Raw genomic sequence first — 19,995 nt, 5'->3', positions numbered from 1 at the left:
ATCTGTAGCACTCTAAGGAAGCAAAGTCAGCCCAGGGGGTAACAATTGCTTGCTTTTTTCATGTCCATGTTCTAACATGAAATCCAGAAATCAAGGAGCTGCACTTGGACAAAAGAAAGGGAAAAGAGCAAACACACAAGGGAAGGTGTGCAGTTTGCAGCCTGGGTGAAGAACAAAACTCTACCTGCCACCCTCTTGGGATTCCCAAAGCAGCTGTGGCAAAGCTCCACTGGGATTGCTCTGAGGATACTACAGCAATGACCAGGATGATGTTTAAATCCAGAATCCTTCAGTATAGGCTAAAAAATCTCTACCGTGTAACAGAGCACAGCCAGTTGTACACAAGGTTACCACATGTAAAAGTGTTGAGGTTACTCTCTGCTCTTTCAGCCTCTTCACTCTGCTGCAGCTACAAAGTTTAATTTTGCATAAACAGAGTCTCTCCACCACCCCCAACTTGTGGTTTAACTGGAAATGGTACCGAAGGGTGCATTTAAAAAATACCTGATTAACCATTTTGAAGAATCATTGACAAGACTGAACTGCCTGATCTGAGTTAAGCAGCCCCACAAATGCAAAGGGCTGTGGAAGGAGTTTGGGTCGCCTGTAGACGGAGACTGCACCTTTTGGGAGCTGCAGGAAGCCTGGGTCAGGTGTTGCTGTTTGTGCTCACGCTCTCTTGAAGCACCCATGGAATGTCACGGGAATGTTCATCTCCACCTCGGCCCTGGCCACCTCGCTCATGTCTTTGGCGCTGAGGATGAGGAGGAAGGCGGGCTTGGGCCCCGCCCCCGGGCTGATCACGATGCTCAGCACCACCCCTGCAAGGTGAGAACACGGTGGCTGTGGCCCAGGTGGGTGTGGGCTGTGTCTGACCCCAGCTGGGCGAGGCGAGAGCAGCCCTGGCACTCGGGGCACCAGAAATCCCAGGAGTGTCATCGATGCTGAGGGGCACGGGCAGGGATGCAGCACAGGCTGCCCTGGGAAGCTGTGGCTGCCCCAGCCCTGCAAGTGTCCAAGGCCAGGTTCAAGGCTTAGAGCAACCCGGGGCAGTGGAAGGTGTCCATGCCCATGGCAGGGGATGGAACAGGATGAGTTTTAAGGTCCCTTCCAACCCCAAAATTTTATTATTCTAGTTTTAGTTTTCCCGTGTTTCCTCAGAAATTTCCCACCAGTGTTAGCACCTGTCCCATCTCCTGTCCGGGAGCTGCCTGCAGGCTCTGCCCTGCCCAGCTGTGGCACAGCCCTGCAGCCAGCCTGGCACAGCCCTTCCCAATCCCAATCTCAATGCCAATGCCACCAACCCCCCCAGCATTACCATCATCTTCCTCCAGCGCATCTGGGTGGGAAACGAAGATCGGCTCCGATGGGTACGCATCCGGCTCCTGCCACACCCAGGTCTCCTTGGTTTTCACGTTCAGCTTGCAAAGCTAAAGGTGGGGACAACACACAACCACAGAGCTCAGGAATACTCCTTGTTGTCCCCAAACTGAAGCCATCCCCCATTGGCTGATAGTTACCCTGTCTGGGACAAAGTGGTTCAGCCCCAGCCCGTAGGTGTACGTGTACGGCTTCCCTCCATACTTGCTGTAGTTGATCTGGGGGAATTCAAAGGCTACAAGGAAAAATAACTATGTATAAATGCTGAGGGTTAGTGGGACACGGGGTGAGGGCAGCACTTGGCTGCTGTGGCCTGGCGGAGCTGGGGTGTCCCCATACCGTGACGTGGCCCTGAGAAAATCACCTCTGGCTCCAGCCAGATGGTCTCGTCACTGCGCAGCGTCGCTGTGGCTGTCGTGTAGGGCAGAGTGACCAGGTTCTTCCCCGTGTCAGCCTGTGACAAAGAGAAATAAATACCCAAGAGATTGGAGAAAAGTTTTGGTTTATTTGCACAGAACTGTAGCAAACAGCACTGAACAGGGAAGGCAGTGACGTGTGGCAGAGCCTCAGGAGCGGCAGGAGGCGACTGCTGCCGTGTGCTTGGCAGTGCTGCAAGAGCTGTCCTGTTCCTCAGCCTAAACACAATTTCCCTCCCTGCTGAAGGCATTCAGAGGTTTCATTAAGCACTGCCACGTGGGCTTGCACTTCTCACTTGATCCACAGCCCAGTGAGCTCCGTGAGAGGCTCTGCTGACCGGTGCCCTGCAGTCCTTGGCCCACTCGCCAGCCACCACGAGCGGGGTCATGGAAAGGAACCCAGCAGCTGCCAGCCAGAGAGCTCTGTCTGTGCCAGGCTGGCAGCTCCAGGGACCTCACACCGAGGGCTGGAGGATTTAACCACATATGCTTGGGCTGTGGCTGCTCCCTTCTGTGCTATGAGCAGATCCAGTATTAACTGCTGCCCCACAGGCTCTGCCATGAACAGTAACACATGGAGTCATCAAAGAGTTTGGGTTGGAAGGGACCTTAAAGCTCATCTCATTTTCCTCGCCATGGGCAGGGACACCTTCCACTAGACCAGTTGCCCAGAGCTCTACCCAGCCCAAGCTTAGACACTTCCAGGCATGGGGCAGCCACAACCTCTCTTGGCAACCATAGAAATAAACTAGAAAAACATTGGTCAGCTAAAGAAAATGCAAAGTTTCTCTGAAAGCCCATACTTGAAGTTTTCCCTCATAATGAAAAGGTTGAATTTGAAGTAAGTGGGGCAGGAGGCCTGGCAGGGAGAGGAGCAGGCTCCAGTACCTTGTCGATGTTCAGGGGCAGGACGTATCTGCGGGCCTCGGGCTGCGGTGCCTTCTCCGCCTGCCGCTTCACCTCGTCCCAGTTGGCCCGAAGGTTGGCCAGGTACAGGTAATTGTAGACAAACTCAAACCTGCTCCAAACAGCACCACAGAGAGAAACACAGCTGGGCTTTGCAAGTGTGGGGGAAGTGTAGGTGGTTTTTGACCAAAATTCATGGAAGTGTAGAATGGTTTGGGGTGGGAGGGGCCCTAATGTTTATCTCATCCCAGCCCCTGCCATGGGCAGGGACACCTTCCACTGTCCCAGGGTGCTCCAAGCCCTGTCCAACCTGGTCTTGGATACTGCCAGGGATGGGCAAAACAGAGTGACAGAAGCTGCAGTCCAGCTCATCAGCAGAGCTGAGCTCTGTGTGCACCACAGCCCCTGTCAGGAAAACCCAGCAACTGCTGGTATTCAGCACAAGCACAGGAAGGGGCTTGGAGCAACCTTGCTCATGGCAGGGGGTGGAACAAGATGAGTTTTATGGTCCCTTCCAACACAGAGCAGTCTGGAATTCTATGATCCTATGCCAGAATCAGCTCAGCTCAGGGTGTCCTGGGTATGCAGCCAACACAGGATTGAGCTTCATCATTTCAGTGCCACTTTTCTGTGTTTACATGAAGAGCAGCGTTCAAGCCTCACACACACCCTGTTCATTGCAGCCCCAGGAGCCAGCATAGCATCAACCCTTCACCAGTCACTAACATTTCTTAAAGATAGAAGTAAATAAAAGATAAAAATATTTTTCTCCTGGATTGTGAGTGCCAAACAGGCTCCCTGCACCTCTGGAGAGGTCAATGCTGTATAGTCTACATGTCACCACGTGTTAAATGGGTTGGTGGAAGGGCCAGAGGCCCCAGCAGGGATATGGCAGGGCAGGGAGTGGCGTGTGTGGTGCAAGGGGCAGTTGTGATGCCCAGGGACCCTTGGCCTCACCCCTTCCAGGTGCACAGGTCCACGATCAGGAACCCGTTGTCCTCGTAGGTGTTGATGTGGTGGAAGAGGTTGAAGGCCGAGGTGCGGTACTTGAGGTTGAGGAGCCTGCCTTTCTTCTTCTCTGCCACGTGAAGCCACACCTGGAAACCACACAGCAGCTGGGCTTAGGCTCAGGGAAATGAAGGTGAAGCCAACAGACCTCCCAACCCAGGTCTGGCTGCCCAGTCCAGCCCAGTTTGGGATGACCCCATGCTTACCCCCATGGTCTCGTTGGACTCGAAGCAGTCCATGTAGTTGGCTCCCCAAAGGCTCCAGGAGGAGAGGAACTTGAAGAGGTTGATTTTCACTGGTGTCTCCACAAACACGATGTAGTTTGGGGTCAGCCCAAAGCTGTTGGGAAAGGCAGGGGAGCACATGAGGCTCACTGGGGTCAGTTTGGACAAAAAACATGGAATTGCTCGTCTTAAACACATGGATCATCGCTCAAAATGACCCTGATTTTGGTTAATCACCTAATTTTCATTGCTGATTACATGTGAAAACTAGTCCCTGGTTCCAGCTGACCTGCTGACCCCATGGAATGTTACCTGTGGACATAGGAAGGCTTAAACCTGTCACTGCAGGGGAACTGCACCACCACTTCCGACTTGTTTATGGGGTCTTCCTTGTCTGGAATGGGACAGGTGAGAGGTTATGGAGGTCTCACCCACACTTGGTCTGTACTTACAGCATCTGCCCAGCAAATTTCTGCCTTTAACATTTAGAAGCCACCTGGAAGTGGCTTAAATACAACATTAAAAAACAAAATTAAAGGAGCTTAGAAAAAACCTAACTCTATCAATAACAAAGTTCATTTAAAGGATAAAGAAATTACTCATAAGGGAAAAGTTTCCCAGCTGGCTCAGAGGTGGGATTGACTGACCTGCCTGCAGAGGAGGAATCCGGATGATGTTGTAGGCCAGGGAAAAGTTTTTCCCGAAGCAATTCCCAATGTTGTAAACCGTGCCGTCGTTCTCAATGTGGGGATGAGCCGTCGCCCCATTGACGGACACGTATTTACAGAGATCCACCTGGAGAAAGCAGGGACAGAGTCAGGAGCTTCCCTGGCAGGAGGTGGGAAGGCACAAGCTCTGCAAGGTGTTGTGAGCCAATACATCCTTGCCCTGCATGTGGGAAGATCCTCTCAAAGTCTGCAGTTGAGCTCTGATTTGCAAACTCCAACCCTAACCTGAAGATCCCTCTGCCATGGGAGAGCTGGGGGTGTTCAGCCCCAGGAGAGGAGAAGGTTCAGGGAGGACCTTTCCAGTGCCTAAAGGGGCTCCAGGAGAGCTGGAGAGAGACTTGGAACAAGGGATGGAGGGACAGGAGGCAGAGTTAGATGGGATATTGGGAAGAATATCTGTGAGGGTGGGCAGGCCCTGGCACAGGGTGCCCAGAGCAGCTGTGGCTGCCCCTGGATCCCTGAAAGTGCCCAAGGCCAGGCTGGACACCTTGGAGGAGCCACCTGTGACAGTAGAAGGTGTCCCTGCCCGTGGCAGGGGTGGCACTGGATGGGCTTTAAGATCCCTGCCAACCCAACCCATTCTGTGACTCTGTGATTTTCATTTTGGTTTTACTTCCCCACACTTCTGTCTGCCCAGGACAAAGACCCACCTGCTTGATGGTCTCCAGGGTGTCTGGGTTAATCCTGGTGATGAAGTTGGTCTCAGTACAGGCGTAGTAATCCTCACCCACAGGGTAAACATTCACCAGGGCGTTATCTGTCACCTCCACACCTTTGAAGTAGGAGAAAAACCTGAGCAGAGAAAACCAACAGGCAGTCAGGGGCTCCTGGGAAGCAGAAATTCCGTAGGACATCCCAGCAATGTCTGCAGCAGCCCGAGGTACCTGGAGAAGATGTTCTTGCAGGGGTCTGGGTAGGCGTAGGTGCCAAACTCCGTTATCACGATCCTCTTCTCCGTCATGGCTCGCACGTAGGCGTCAGTCCGGACAAACCTGGGGGGCCAGGAGGGGAAAGTCTGTGACACGTGACACCAGGCCATGCAATAAATACAAATATTCATCGAGGAGCCTCATGAGAGCTCTGGGAGCTCTCCAGAACCTCACGCTGCATCTGGAGCTGGCTTTAATGATATCACTGCTAGAGCTCTTCCAATAACCACATGGAGTCAAAATAACCAGGATCTCCCACAGGCACAGCCTGTTCCCAGCATTTCAGACAAGTAAATGCTTCCTTATATATTCTTTTTTCTTGGAAAACTGGCACATACCTTCGGTGGTAGGTGACGTGCCCCTCCTTGAAGTCGAACTTGTGGAGCAGTGCCTGGCCATCAAAGAGGTGGTAGAAGGGCTCCGAGCCCACCTCGAACAAGCCAGGACCACATCTCAGGAGGCTTCCTCGCAGCCAGGTGGGAATCCTGCCTGTGGGAGACCCAGCATTGGGATGGGCACGGCAAATCAGACCAAGGAATCTTTATTGTGACAGCAAGAAAATCAAAACTTCAACTCATTTTCTAATTAAATTTAGTGTTTCAACACACATGAGCTCTTCAAGCTCTGATTTCTTCACACCTGCTGTGGACCAAGACATTCAGTATTGAAATATCTAAAGGTCTCCCCACCCAGTCTGACCTTTCTCTACCCCAAATCACCAGCCCTGTGAGCTCCTTCACATCCAGCCTTGTAAAGCCTCTGAGCCCTGGAAGCCCCTGAGCTGCAGGAGCAAAGGAGAGCAGGAGGAGGTGAGGGCCCAGACCGACCTGTGACGTGGGCAGTCACTGGAGAGGACAGCTCCTCCACTGTCTCAAAGAGCTTCTTGTAGCCTCCAGCAGGATGCTCCACCCTGAAAGGGCACAGCTGGGTGAGCCCGGGGCAGGGCACAGCTGGGAGCCTCCTCCCAGGGACGGATGGATCTTTCTGCACGGAATGATCCATGATTTACAAAGAACTTGAGGGAGGAAGGAGAAGCACCTTTCCATGGGGAAAGGCTCTGAGGCTCCAAACAGCTGCTGAGAACTGTCCTGAGCACGAGGAGGGACAGGGACACTGAGGGGACAGCCCATACTGCAGCCCAACAAACCAGGACACCCAAATCATCAGAAAGCAAAATCCAGCTTGTTTCTCCCAGCTCTTAGAAAAGCCTTTTTTTTTTTTTTTTTTTTCCTTTTTTTTTTTTTGCCTTTTTTTTTTTTTTTTTTTAAGCAAAGAATAGTTTGTTGGGTTCCAATTTTATCTGCTGCAAAGCCCATGAAGACACACCAGGCACAGGCTGGTGAACTCTGCCCAGAGCAGCTGGATCCCTGGCAGTGCCCAAGGCCAGGCTGGACAGGGCTTGGAGCAGCCTGGGACAGTGAGAGGTGTCCCTGCCATGGCAGGGATGGCACTGGAGGGGCTTTGAGATCCCTCCCAGCCCAAACCATCCCAGGATTCCATTATTCTACTCCAAATTCTGGTCAATCCTCTGGAACCTGGAGGTGAGCCTGTTCCTCTAGACCAGAACTGCACCTTGGCACGGGATGTGAGATGAAGACATGGAGATGTCCCCACTTCTCCTCCCCTCCAAACCCTGCTGCCCCCCAGCCCCAGCCAATGCTCCACCTGGGCTGTGTTCCCACAGAGAGGAGCTGCAGCAATACTCACTGGCTGTACATCCTCCCTGATGAAGGGCCTGAGCCTCCAGAGCCAAGCACGGAGCCAGAGCCGTGCTGGGTATTTATGGGGTGCTGAGCCCTGCCCAGGGCAGCCCCATCCCAAAACAGCCCCCACCAATGAGAGCACCCTGGGAACAGAGCCGGCTTTCAGCACCAAAATCCTCCCCGGGCTATGGGAGCTTTTGTCCTGCTGTTCATACAAAAAGGGGCTTTCACTGTTTTTCTGAGACCTAAATTCTTCCCAAGCAGAAGTGATTACAAAGAAAAAAAGCCCAGGGAGGAGTGAGACCGAGCGCGCTGGAGCCGTGCCGGGAGCTGGCACCGCACTCGGCTCTGCAGGGACCATCCCGGCTCCTCCAGAGCCTCACCCGGGAGTGGTGTGACAGCAGAGACACCAAGAGAGGAGAAAATGCCAGTGGCAAACATCAAGGAAGCTCCTGAGCTGGAAGGACCCACAGGGATCATTGATCCAGCCCCTGGCGCTGCACAGACCCCCCAACAATTCCAAGCCCTCCTGGAGCTCTGGCAGCCTCAGGGCTGTGCCCATTCCCTGGGGATCTGGGCACTGCCCAGCACCCTCTGGATGAGAAACCTTTCCCAAAATCCAAGCTAAACCTCCCCTGACCCAGCTCCAGCCGTTCCCTGGGTCCTGTCCCTATCACAGGAGCAGGGATTGGAGCTGTCCCTCAGCCCCTTGTGGTCTCCCTCAGTCTCCTCCAGACTCACCATTAGGAACCACCTCTAGTAAGAGTCAGCATTTATGAAAACAACAGTGCTGTAAAGAGCCATTTCAAAGATTAACAAGGTCCGAGGTTCCTGCTGTCCCCTCACAGGCAGAGGATGAAGGTGTTTTATCACCACATGCATTCACATGCTGCTTCCATGCAGAAACAGCTCCAGGGACCCAAACTGAGGTGAAGGGACAAAACGAGACATTAAACAGCCCCTGCTCCATTTGCTGCCACAACCAGCACGTGAGGGTTGGCTTCTTTCCCTGGTGTTGTTTGCTTGCTCCCTCTTTCAAGGCAGCATTTCCACTTGGACAAGGGCTCACTTAAAGCTTCTCACAGGAAAACCAGGATACTGCACTGAGATCTTGATTGATCATTAACCCTTTGAACCATAATTTTAATTTCTCTATTTATTCCCATTTTGGTTAAGTTCTGTCAAAACCTTAGAAGGGAACATTAAATAACCTGGATCAAGAACTGGGAGTAATGAGGGCAGGCCTTTGAAAGCCAAATCCTGGGAAATGTGAGCTTCTCACCTAATAAGTTACTTAACTGGAACACTACATAAACAAAGCATTTATGCAACATGGAATGGGGTAGGAAGCACTGGAAGCGAGTTCAGGCAGGTGCTGAGTGCTGGAGGAGGCTGGTTACAGATGTTCCAGGGGAGGAACAGCTGCCCCCTGCCCTGAAAACACAAAGTTACCCACAGGACGTTAAGGCATCATTAATACAGGGTAAAATGAGGCTAATTTCGGTTTCTCATTTACAAAATCTTTTTTAAAAAAGGAGAAAAAATATACTTTTTTGGGAGAGAACTGACAGGCTCAGGATCGCAGACGTACCAAGGAATTCCAGGCTGGGAGGGTGGGCAGCCCCTGGCACAGGTGCCCAGAGCAGCTGTGGCTGCCCCTGGATCCCTGGCAGTGCCCAAGGCCAGGCTGGAGCAGCCTGGGACAGTGGGAGGTGTCCCTGCCATGGCAGGGGTGGCACTAGAGGGGCTTTAAGGTCCCTCCCAACCCAAACCAGTCTGTGATCTCAGAGCCATGCAGTACATTAATTAATTATACTTTCCCAAATATATTCCTGCAGATTTAAACTCCTGTGGGGGAACCTTTATCTTAATTAATAAGCAAATCTCTAACTCTAAATTAGTGTATTGCTCTCACTTCATGGATCATCTATCACTCCTATTTTGAGAATCACACCAACAGATCTAAATTGAGTTCTCCATGAAAATGTCAGAAATACACTTCAAGTCTTTTAATATAAATAAATATCAAAAAGCTGAAGAGGGTTTACAGATTATATGAACAGAAGCATTTATGGAGTGAGATAATCCTTTATTTATGGTGAACTGGCTCTCCTGGTCCTGAACTCATAGGAGCTCCTTTGTTTAAAGATAAACATTTTGAGACTAGAAAAGGCACTTAGTCACAACACACACACATGTAAAAACTACAATAAATGGCACAAATTCCTGACCAGACATTTAAAGGTCGTAACAAGAGGCAGGTCATTAGTTTCCCATAAAAAAACATATATAAATTTTTGGTTAACAACAGCTTTATGTGTATTTTCACATTTTCCTACTCCAATATAATGTAATAATTTGTAAACAGATAAATATTTTTCTTTTAGAAGTTATTCCAAAGTATCTGCACCAAAAAAAAGGTATTTTGGCACCTTCCAGCACAGTGTCCATGTAAACATTTCCTCCTTCCACAGCGCAGCCAGCACCAAACTCCTGCAGCAATTCCTTTGGTGAATCCCTCAGATCCCAGAAGGGAGAGATGGCTCAGGTGTGGTGCAGTCAGTACCTGAGGCTGCGGAATTTGGGTTTCCTGAGGCTTAGCATGGGCTGTTTGAGGGTGGGTTTGTTCTCCAGGAGCTGCGCTTCCGACTCCGTCGTTGGGAACCTGCTCCCGTAGATCTGGGGGTATTCCTTCTGGAACTGCAGCACACACAGGCACCAATGATGAGAAAATCCCAGATCCCACAAAAAACTCCAGCCGTGCCAGAGCACACTCCATGCCTGCTGTGCCTGCAGAGCTGCCTTCCAGGAACACCTTGGATAAACTGTTTTACCCAACAGGGAGCCAAGACTCAGCCTGTTTTGGAAGGGTTCTCCCAGGAAAGCTTAGCAATGATTCCATGGAAATGAAAACACCTGGAATCAGAGCAGTGATTTGGACATTGTGCCTGTTTCCTTTGCAAGGCCTCAGGAAGGGATGAAAAACCGTAAATACATCTGAACATGAGCCAAACCTTTCCACTGATGGGTTCAAACCACCTTTGTAACTTCTGGTGTTGACACAATTGGGACCTTCCTTACCCTCTAGAAAGTGCCACGAATTTGGCTTTTCCCAAGAATTCCCATCAAGAAGAAGATGTCCAGCAGGCCCAGGGCAGTGCCCATCCTTGTGCTAAGGCACCTCCAGTCCTGGGATCATTTTTGGGCCCCCATTTCCTTACTCCCCTTTCCCCCGCTGCTGTGAATCACTTCTTACTCCTCACTTACTCCAAGCCATAAGCAACTCTAATTAACCATTCTACTTTAGATTAAGAAGTTTTGATGAAACTTTCTAGAGGCCCAGAAAGTTTCCACAACACACATGGAAGTCAGAGCTGCAGGAGGGGCACCAAAGCCAAGTGTGGCTGTCCTGAAAAGCTGCTTGTTCAAATGGGAGTCACAAGACTTGCTTAGGAGATTCCAGGACAAGTACAAAACTATTCCATTGGGCAGAAAGACTTGCCAAAAGAAAGAAAAACCCTCCAGGATTAAATCCTGCCAGAACTGCTGTGTTTTAACCTTTCTATTAGGCAAGTTGTTGGTAGGCCAGAGAAGTGCAAGATAATCTTGAGCACTGTAAATGTTACAAAACACAAAGCCAAGGCCACCAAAAGAATGTTTCAGGATTCTCAACAGAGAGAGATTGGCCTCTTAAAGCCAAAAATTATTGCTTTTAGCACCTATTGAATTTAACCCCACCTATGGCATGTTAATGGTGACTGGGATGGCCAGTGCAGCACAGGAATCCAGGCTGCAATTCCATCAGGAATCACTGAATGGAGAGCAGGAGCTCCAGCAGAATCATTTGTCCTGGTTTTACACCATTGTTTGAACATCACTGCTGCCAGTCAAAGGCCAGATTATTATGGAGTGGTTTGGATTGGAAGGGACCTTAAATCCCATCCCATCCCATGGCAGGGACACCTCCCACTGTCCCAGGCTGCTCTGAGTCCCAGTGTCCAGCCTGGCCTTGGGCACTGCCAGGGGTCCAGGGGCAGCCACAGCTGCTCTGGGAATTCCATCCCAGCCCCTCCCCACCTCCCAGGGAACAATTCCCAATTCCCAATGTCCCACCCAGCCCTGCCCTCTGGCACTGGGAGCCATTCCCTGTGTCCTGTCCCTCCCTGCCTTGTCCCCAGTCCCTCTGCAGCTCTCCTGGAGCCCTTCAGGCCCTGCCAGGGGCTATGAGCTCTCCCTGGATCCTTCTCCTCTCCAGGTGAGCACCCCCAGCTCTCCCTGGATCCTTCTCCTCTCCAGGTGAGCATTCCCAGCTCTCCCAGCCTGGCTCCAGAGGATGCAGCATTTAAAAACCATCTTTAAAATCCCAAGCAGAGCACATGAAGCACTCGACAGCTCTTGAATCAAACATTTCTCAGCACATTCTGCTCCTCTCCTGCCTGAGCCCTTCCCTCACAAAGGCACTGCAGAAGCAGATGAAATAAACTCACCTGTTTCAACTTTTTCTTTTTGTCTTTCACAGAGAGGTTTTTATCCTTGATGATGTTCTCCAGGAGCTCTGCCACTGCAGCCTGTGAGGTGGAGACCTTTTGTTCTTCAAACTCCTGAGAAGTGATTTGTTTGCAGTAGGAATACGTTGGCAAGATGGCACAAATTTCTTCTTTTTCCTGTTTGCACTGGAAGAAAAAGGGCTCTGCATGCACTCAACTGATTCTGTACTGTTTGAGTAAGTACCTAATAAACACCCACACCCACTCACAAGCTGCAAAACATTATAATTAATATCTACACATTCAAAATGTCCTGGGTTTATTTGCATTTTCCGAACTTAAGAAGTAGCAATTAACAAATTAATCTCGACTGTTCTCATGGCACCAACCTGAGCCTTCTCCATGTACTTGAGGTGATCCTGCACAGCAACCTGCAGGTAAGCTGGGACTTGGAATATTTCCTGCTGATGGTCCATCAGGAAGGAAAGCAGGTGTGTGGAAAGCAGCTCATCCAGGTCTTCCTCCTCTGCACAGCGCAGGACACAGCGGGAAAACGTCTGGATCAGCTGGAAAAGTTCAGCACAGCTGCAGTGGAGAAAGCTGGGGGATTTATTTTCTCCTCTCCACTCTACAGTGGCTCAAATCCCCCAAAACCAACTTCCAAGTATGGTCACACAAGGAGGAAAAGTCATCATTGTTCCCTTATCTGAATTTCTTTGGAACTGAACAGCACTTTCAATTAAAAATACAGAATGTAAAAAAGTAGCAGAAAAAGGCTTAACCTATAGAAAAATAAACATTTTCACAGAACTGTAGAATAGAATCCTGGTTTGGATTGGGCAGGGACACCTTCCACTATATCCCAGGTGCTCCAAGCCCTGTCCAGCCTGGCCTTGGGCACTGCCAGGGATCCAGGGGCAGCCACAGCAGCTCTGGGCACCCTGTGCCAGGGCCTGCCCACCCTCTGAATAAAGAATTTCTTCCTACTTCTACTCTAAACCTGAATCTTCACTTGGTCATCTTGAGATCAGTGAGGTGATTGAAACCTGCAGCCAGATTTAAACTGGAATGAACTGGGCTTTAAGGTCCCTCCCAACCCAATCCAGTCTGGGACTCTAAATAGCTGGGTGGGAAATCAGGCTGAGGAATCATCTGCATTCTTTTAAGAAGAGCTTTCCCTGCCCTTACCAGGGACCTGTTGCCCATGGCATCGTGCAGCCGTGGCATGTCAACATTGCCACTGATCCTGGCCACCATCCTCAGCAGCAGCTGCAGCTTCCTGCGCCTCGGCGGGGGCAGCAGCAAACAGCAGATCTGCAGGGCTTCCACTGCAACTCTCTCCAGGTGAGGCTGCAGGAGATCTGCAAGTTAACCACAAAGAGAGCTGGCATTAAGATTTGGAACAGCTTCCAGCATGTTTGTACCTCAGTATCTCAAATTTCTTATTTTTCAGTGTGATTACTTATGTTTCAGAGAAATCAGCTGTAACACAGAAGAGAATGTACAGGCTTTTGTTTGTGTGGTCATCTTCAACTTCCTTCATTATGGTGCAATTAGGACCACAATACAATTAAGGAGTGACGCTAATTATTCCCAGAAGTATTTCCAGAAAATACTGATTCACAGAACAGGAAAAGACATCTCCAGCAGGCAGGAGTGTGCAGATTCCCTGTCCCCATCACTTACCTGAGCAGAGAGGCCAGTTACTTCCCTGTCCCCATCACTTACCTGAGCAGAGAGGCCAGTTACATCAAGCTCATACTCCAAAGATACTACACACTGTTAGCAGAGCTACAGCAGTTTAAACAATTTAGCCAGCAGATTTCCTTTAAAAACCCCACAAATCCATGCTCTGTGCCTATCCACAAACCTAGCAAGAGTGGCAGAGGTGAGGGAAGCAGGGATTAGTGAGGCCACACAACAAGGCAGTACAGCATGCTGCAGAGAGCCCTTACTTGTGCCAGCCAACACACAAGGGGAGGGGGGGACAGAGCGTCCTGACAGGTCTGTGCTGCTCCTGCAGAGTCTCTTTTGGACGCTGATGGCCACAGAGGGGCTGGGTGTGCCCTGCCCCCGGGGCAGGGGCTGCACTGTGATCTCAGCACTGGGTCTGTTGATGGCACTGCAGCTCCTGGAGCTCCTCCTGCCCAGCAGGCTCAGGGAGTGGCGCAGGGCCCGGGACCCGTGGCTGCCATCCCACAGCTCCTGAGCCCAGGGACACGGGCCAGGCACCTTCCTGAGGCCCTGGCTCCGGGCTGGAGCTGAGCTATCCCAGCCCAGCTCCACCACCGAGTTCACTCTGTGCTCCTCCAGCAGCTCTCCGCTCCTCGCGATGGGGCTCACACCTCCTCCTTTATCACACACACTTGAAGCAGCAGCTCCAATTCTTTCCAAGGAGTAACACCTTGTCCTAAATGCTCCAGGTGGCTCTTGGTCATTCCTGGATGCTGCAAGATTCTGGCAGCTCCCTCCTATCAGGCTCCCAGCACTCCCTTGCTGACGTGGCAGTTTGTGCTGCTGCCATTTCTTTCTGTGCCGGTTTTGGGCTCTCAGCTCCTCTGAGGAAAACCTCCTGGAAGCTTCTCCTTTCTCCTTCTTGTCAGACTCTTTGAGGAGCAGGCTTAGGAGAAGACACTCAGTGGACTTGAAAGAGTTCAAGTGAGGAGTTTTTGAAGGCTGAGGGTCACATTTCTCCTCTTGGACAGAACGTTTTCCACTGCCCAGATCAGGAATTTGGATGTAGCCACACAAAACTATCAGGAAATGAAAGAGATGTTAAAGATGCAAGTGGTATGAAAATGAACCAGTTCAGAGAGCTGCTAACTGGGCAGACAGACAACAAAGTCAAGATATTAATTAAGATATTAATTAAGGCTTTAGTTCAGTCCCAAAGCAATTTAACAAGGCCATTGCAACCAACATGCAAGAACAAAGGTAACACTGCAGTAGTGAGGAGCAAGCAGAACAAGCACATCTTTTGAAGTTTTTGTTATTGAATATTTAGAATGTGAGCTGAAACAGCAATTTAAATGGGAAATCATGAGGCAGAAGTACATTTTAATTAACACTAATACAGAATGGAGCAGTGATGATCCTCCTCAGATTGGAGCTCCCACACCCATCAGAGGGCCAAGCTCTGCTTTGAATCACACATTTGTCCCCCAGCTGATCTGAACTCAGAGCTTCCCTGACTGTTTCTGAATTCATACCTACCTAAGATATTAACAAAGAGCTCATAGTATTCAAAAGTAAGCAATGGCTCTGGGAGACTGAGAAAATAATCAGCAACTGTTCTGAACACGTCCCGCTCGAAACCACTGTAGGTGGCTTGGCTCATGTCATTGTTCCTGGGCCCTGAAAAGAGGGGAAGAAAGGAAATTCACACCAAAAATCCACAGTCCCATTAGAAAAGAAATTTTTGAAGATCAGCCTAAATTTATTCTTGTTTCACAAGCAAAGAATCCTATCAGCAATCCACAAATATTGTATTTGGCACAATTTGTAAGCAAAAGCAGTGTAAGAGATTCCAAGCAGCCACTGAAGAGCTGTGCTCAGTTCTGTTCCACACCAAGAAAATAAATAAAGAAAAATTAATCTGTGGTCTTTATAGGTTCCTCAGCAAAATAATCACCCACCCTTAGTGTGTCCCTTCATTTCCAAAGCACAGTGATCTCAGTTCCCCTACAGGGAGTTCAAGCTCCTTCAGCAAAAGGAAGCTCAGCACATGGAAAAAAAAAGCTCATTATCTCTGGTTTCATTAGAGAGGCACTCATCTAATTAATTTAGAGTTGATTGTTTGCAAACCACAGAAAATGCATCTCCCCATTTTAATATGAAGTGTAGGAAATGTTTTGGTCCAGCTAAAAGCCAGGGACTGGAAAAGCAAAGTCCCTTTCACTCCTGAAAAGCTGCATTAGAGGAAACCACCCACAGGTTTCTGAACTGAAACATCACAGCTGACTTCACACACACAAATATTTCCCTTTTAACTCCCAAAAGCAGCTTCTGGAACTTGAAAGCTCTTCAGTGACTTACAGTAGGCCAAGCACTTCATGGCTGACAGCACCCAGTGAGGGAGGTCTTCTGAAATCCAAACATAAACGCATCACTTAGACATGAGCCCAAATAATTAACAACTAATAATGGCTCACACGTATTAAATAACACTTAAAGCACAAAATACTAAATTTAAAACTGACTTTAAATACTGCTCCACGTGTAATTTTGAGAGGATAAAGGGGAATAATTTCCAGCTGAAGGTGGGCAAGGTTAGATGGGATATTGGGACTGAATTTTTGGCTGGGATGGAATTCCCAGAGCAGCTGTGGCTGCCCCTGGATCCCTGCAGTGCCCAAGGCCAGGCTGGAGCAGCCTGGGACAGGGGAAGGTGTCCCTGCCATGGCAGGGGTGGGATGGGATTTAAGGTCCCTGAGCTGTGCTGTGGTTTGGGGAAAAAGTGTAAACAACAGACTGAAACAGGTGAATTATTATTTATAAACAGAGATCTTTAAGCAAATCTAGGGAAATAAATGTCACCTGCTTTGTCCTGCAGGATCACCACCCCATGTTTGCTGGTGTTGCTCATGTTGTACATGACAAACTCAGGGATGATCTGGGCTGGCTGCAGAACCTCCTCCAGCGAGGGTAGTCCCAAAATGGTTTGCAAACTGGGGAGGAAGAGAGCAAAGATTTGCAAGGGATGAAGGAAAACAAGTTCTTTCCAGATCTGTTCCAAAACTCTGGGTGAGCTAAAGTGCTCTTTGAGAACTTCTCACTTCCAGGAGGACAACTGGGGACACTTTTCCCTGGGACAAACAGCAACAATCAGCAAGGAAGAGCACCTGAGGTGTTTAAAATACATTTCTGCACATGATCAGAAATTCCTTAAATGCAACAATCCAAAGTTCATATACAGATTAGAAAACCTGTGTAAACAACAGGAAAAAATTCAACTTAAAACATAGTTTTAACAATGAAAACCAAATGGTGAAAGCTTGCTTGGGCTATTTCACACCACAGGAGAAGGTGCTGTGTGCAATTCCTCACTCACTGTATCCGGATGATGTTTCTCCACGTTTCTTGCACATATTCCTGGCTTATTTCCCTCCTCTGCAGTGTGCCTTCCTTCTTTTCTTCTCTTACATCAGCTTTTGGTCTTGCTAAGTTTTCCTGAAAATGAGTGGTTTATACTGTAAGATAAATGAGCTTCTTAAGGCAATTAAAAATTAGAGAAAATTGGAATTAGAAGAACAGGGCATTCTGTGGAGCATTGGTTTCCACATGAGCCAGGGGGTAACCTGCAGCCCCAGCACTGAAATGGGAGTACACAACTAAAAAGAAATGGGAAAAATGCTCATCAATCCAAAACCAGCAATTTAAAAGGTAAAAACACCTCAAATCCAGATGTATTAATATGTGAATTATCCTCCTTTAGGACTGGAACCTAAATTCAGAATTTATGTACGCCAATCTCAGCTGACTCAAGGGCCACACACACATTCCATCTTCTCCAGAAAGATGACCAATTAAATGATTTGTGCCTTTTATTTGTCCCCCAAAGATAAATTAAATTTCAACAAGGCCATGTGGTGCAGATCATTTCTAGGACTTCACCTTCCAGCCCTCCCAATACTTTAAAATCCCTTAGCAGGGATAATTCTGCACTGAAATAAAACAAAACCCAAAACAAAGTAAAAACCCCTCTCATACAAATTTATTTCTTACTATTTCTGAATTCCTTAAGTCTAAACTATTCTTTCTTAAGGGAAGATGCCACAACAGAGCAGTGTCACTAAATTTTAAAGAATAAAGACAATGCAAGCCAACTGCAATGCTGTGAGGAACAGAAGTGATTACCACAGACTGCAGGAACTCCTGTTTTTTCAAACCCCTTTTGGATGAGCTGGGCAGTTTAAAAAGTTTTCCTTTGTCTCCAGAGAAGTTTTCCGAGTTCTCCCTCGGTGGGCTTGGTAGAGGTTTGACTGGAGAGGTTGGAGGAAATCTGTGAAGAATGGAAGAGATGTTAAATACATTCAGAATTGATCTGTAATCAAATCAATTACTTGACAAAACAAAACCTCTGACTCCATACCAGTGTGGCTCTGTTAGATTGACTAAAAAAAGGATTCTTTTTTTAATTTATCATATGATAAATGAGCTTTAGGCTGTTTTTCTTGATGCCAAAGTCAAGCAGAAGACGTTGGCACAGCCTGAGCCCAGCACGTGAGAAGTGGGGGCCGTTAATGCCTTTGATTTCAGAGCTGCTTGGCTCCATTTCCCACTCCGACTTTGTGTAAAGGGCCCAAGAGCAGCAAACCCAGCAGGCAGCTCCTACAAAACACCCTGGCTTCACTCCAAAGCACTGGAGTGCAGCTTGAATTCCAGCAAAAACCTCGGGTGGACAAAAGCACGGACACACAGGAGCCAAGTAAAGCACTCAGAGGAGCAAAATTATGCTAATAACTAACTTTTTGTCCAGGATGTTTAACCCAAAGCAAGCACTTCCTGCAAATCTGAGCATTTTAAATTAAAAACCTCAACCTGAGAGACCACGGTGTCGCTATTGGACACGAAATGAGCACACAGAAGTTTGGCAAGTTCAAAAGAGAACTTCTGACCTTGCAATATATAGAATTCTAGAAGTGGCAGTGGGTTGGAGGATGGAATTGCCACCTCTCCAACCACACAGGCCAAACCAAGAGTCCATCAGTTCTCCCACAAAGAGCAATGCAAAATAATCATTATTTACATGAACAGTGAGAACTCCAGTAGAAACATGTAAACATTGGAAGGCACGGAAAACTTCTAAAAGAACTTTAAAACTTTCAAAAGAACTATAAAAGAAAACGCTTTTAAAAACCAGGGCAGCGCCACGGGCACAACTTTAACCTCGGTACCTGTACAGGGCACCGTTGTCTTCCAGATTTTCGGCGCCCCAGCGGCCCTTGATGTCCTCGATGACGTGGTTTTTGAGGAATTTCCGCAGGAGCTGCACGGTCTGCTGCCGGCTGACGTCGGGCCCGAAGCTGCTGCTGCTGCGGAGCGCCTGGTGCAGCCAGTCCGCGGCCTCGGCGGCCGTGAAGCAGCTGCCGTGCGAGCGGAGGCGCTGCCGGTGCCGCCGCAGCGGCATCCCCGCCCGGAAGCGCCGGGTCACCTCGTTCCACTGCGGGGACACGGAGCGGCCACCCGCGTGTCGCGACACCCAGCGTGTCAGCGACAGCAGGGCGCCGACATGATCGCGACAGAGCGCGGGGTGGGAAGTCTCCGGGTACCCCCGTGTCGCGAGGGTAGGGCGGGGTCCCAGGGCACCCAATGTCGCGACAGAGCGCAGGGGGGGCACGACAGCAGGGCGCCGACATGATCGCGACAGAGCGCGGGGTGGGAAGTCTCCGGGTACCCCCGTGTCGCGAGGGTAGGGCGGGGTCCCAGGGCACCCAATGTCGCGACAGAGCGCGGGGGGGGGGGGGGGGTGTGCCAGGGCACCCACATATCGTGGCACAGGGTGTCCGTGAGCAGTCAATGTCGCGACAGAGCGCGGGGCGTCCCAGAGCTCCCGCACGTGGCGTCCCCGGGCGCCCGCGCACCGAGAAAACGGACACGAGGCAGAAGGGCGCCAGGCAGCGACATGTCGCGACAGCGAGCGCCGGGTGCCAGGGCACCCGCGACAGCGAGCGGGGGGTGTCCCTGAGCACCGCGACGACAGCAGGTGGGGGGGGGGGGGGGGCCCAGAGCACGCAGGTGTCGCGACAGCGGGCACGGCGCGGCCCCAAGCGCCCCTCTGTCGTGACAGCAGCCCCGAGGGGCAGAGCCACCTCCCGGTCCCGCAGCGCTCGCGCCGCGGGCTCCCCGCTCCCCCCGCAGCAGCCGCGCCCCCGGGTCCCGCAGCAGCCGCGCCCCCGGGTCCCGCAGCAGCCCCGCTCGGTGCTCACCAGCCTCGTGGCGCGGTACGGCCCCGGTCCCGGTCCCGGTCCCGGTCCCGGTCCCAATCCCGGTCCCGGTCCCGGCCCGGCCCGGCCATGGCGGCCCCTCAGCCGGGGAGCGCAGCGCCCCCTGCCGGCCCCGCCGCGCGCGCAACGGCCGCCGCCGCCGCGCCGCCGTTCGAATCCGCCGCCGGCCGCTGATTGGCCGAGACCGGCGCACGCGACGCGTGACGTCACCCGGCGGGCCGGGCTGAGGGGCCGCTGCGGGCCGCGGGTTCGGATCCCGGCCCGGGCA

General features: G+C 50.5%; 2 protein-coding genes across 4 annotated transcripts; both read right to left on the bottom strand.

Moving 5' to 3' along the window:
- Positions 1–248: 248 nt before the first annotated feature.
- Positions 249–7,330, bottom strand: RPE65 (retinoid isomerohydrolase RPE65). 3 transcript variants are annotated; one of them, XM_053950624.1, is made up of 14 exons: positions 7,299–7,330; positions 6,419–6,501; positions 5,930–6,080; positions 5,547–5,654; positions 5,313–5,454; positions 4,582–4,729; positions 4,247–4,328; positions 3,917–4,049; positions 3,660–3,799; positions 2,685–2,814; positions 1,720–1,834; positions 1,521–1,615; positions 1,319–1,430; positions 249–821 (listed from the first exon to the last, which is right to left on the bottom strand). In XM_053950624.1, exons 1-14 carry the CDS (start codon positions 7,307–7,309, stop codon positions 670–672), a joined length of 1,602 nt encoding a protein of 533 aa, XP_053806599.1. In that variant the 5' UTR covers positions 7,310–7,330; the 3' UTR covers positions 249–669. The 3 variants fall into 3 exon arrangements, with proteins under 3 accessions (XP_053806599.1, XP_053806600.1, XP_053806603.1); XM_053950625.1 differs by lacking the exon at positions 6,419–6,501 and having other exon boundaries at positions 7,299–7,325; XM_053950628.1 differs by lacking the exons at positions 249–821; positions 1,319–1,430; positions 1,521–1,615; ... (2 more) ...; positions 3,660–3,799; positions 4,247–4,328 and having other exon boundaries at positions 3,959–4,049.
- A 2,032-nt stretch (positions 7,331–9,362) lies between these two features.
- DEPDC1 (DEP domain containing 1) lies at positions 9,363–19,849 on the bottom strand. The gene is made up of 12 exons (XM_053950341.1): positions 19,710–19,849; positions 18,678–18,943; positions 17,638–17,782; positions 16,832–16,950; positions 16,318–16,448; positions 15,817–15,864; positions 14,995–15,135; positions 13,737–14,534; positions 12,970–13,142; positions 12,171–12,347; positions 11,782–11,967; positions 9,363–9,994 (listed from the first exon to the last, which is right to left on the bottom strand). The coding sequence occupies exons 2-12, from the start codon at positions 18,908–18,910 to the stop codon at positions 9,854–9,856; spliced, it is 2,292 nt and encodes a 763-aa protein (XP_053806316.1). The 5' UTR covers positions 18,911–18,943; positions 19,710–19,849; the 3' UTR covers positions 9,363–9,853.
- Positions 19,850–19,995: the final 146 nt, after the last annotated feature.

The sequence above is a fragment of the Vidua chalybeata genome, chromosome 9 (genome assembly GCF_026979565.1).
Source record: "Vidua chalybeata isolate OUT-0048 chromosome 9, bVidCha1 merged haplotype, whole genome shotgun sequence".
Classification (NCBI taxonomy): Eukaryota; Metazoa; Chordata; class Aves; order Passeriformes; family Viduidae; genus Vidua; species Vidua chalybeata.
Note: the sequence above shows the minus strand (reverse complement) of the source record. Positions and strands in the feature narration are given on the sequence as shown.

Excerpts from the sequence above, each read along its gene's own strand:
- DEPDC1 (XM_053950341.1), bottom strand. The coding sequence starts at position 18,910 with ATGCCGCTGCGGCGGCACCGGCAGCGCCTCCGCTCGCACGGCAGCTGC. Across the intron at positions 16,951-17,637 it reads AGGAGTTCCTGCAGTCTGTG|GAAAACTTAGCAAGACCAAA; the intron begins GTAATCACTTCT and ends ACTCATTTTCAG. Across the intron at positions 9,995-11,781 it reads AAAAGAAAAAGTTGAAACAG|TTCCAGAAGGAATACCCCCA; the intron begins GTGAGTTTATTT and ends TGTGTGCTGCAG.
- RPE65 (XM_053950624.1), bottom strand. Across the intron at positions 1,835-2,684 it reads TGCCCCTGAACATCGACAAG|GCTGACACGGGGAAGAACCT; the intron begins GTACTGGAGCCT and ends TCTTTGTCACAG. Across the intron at positions 1,616-1,719 it reads TTTCTCAGGGCCACGTCACG|CCTTTGAATTCCCCCAGATC; the intron begins GTATGGGGACAC and ends TTTTCCTTGTAG.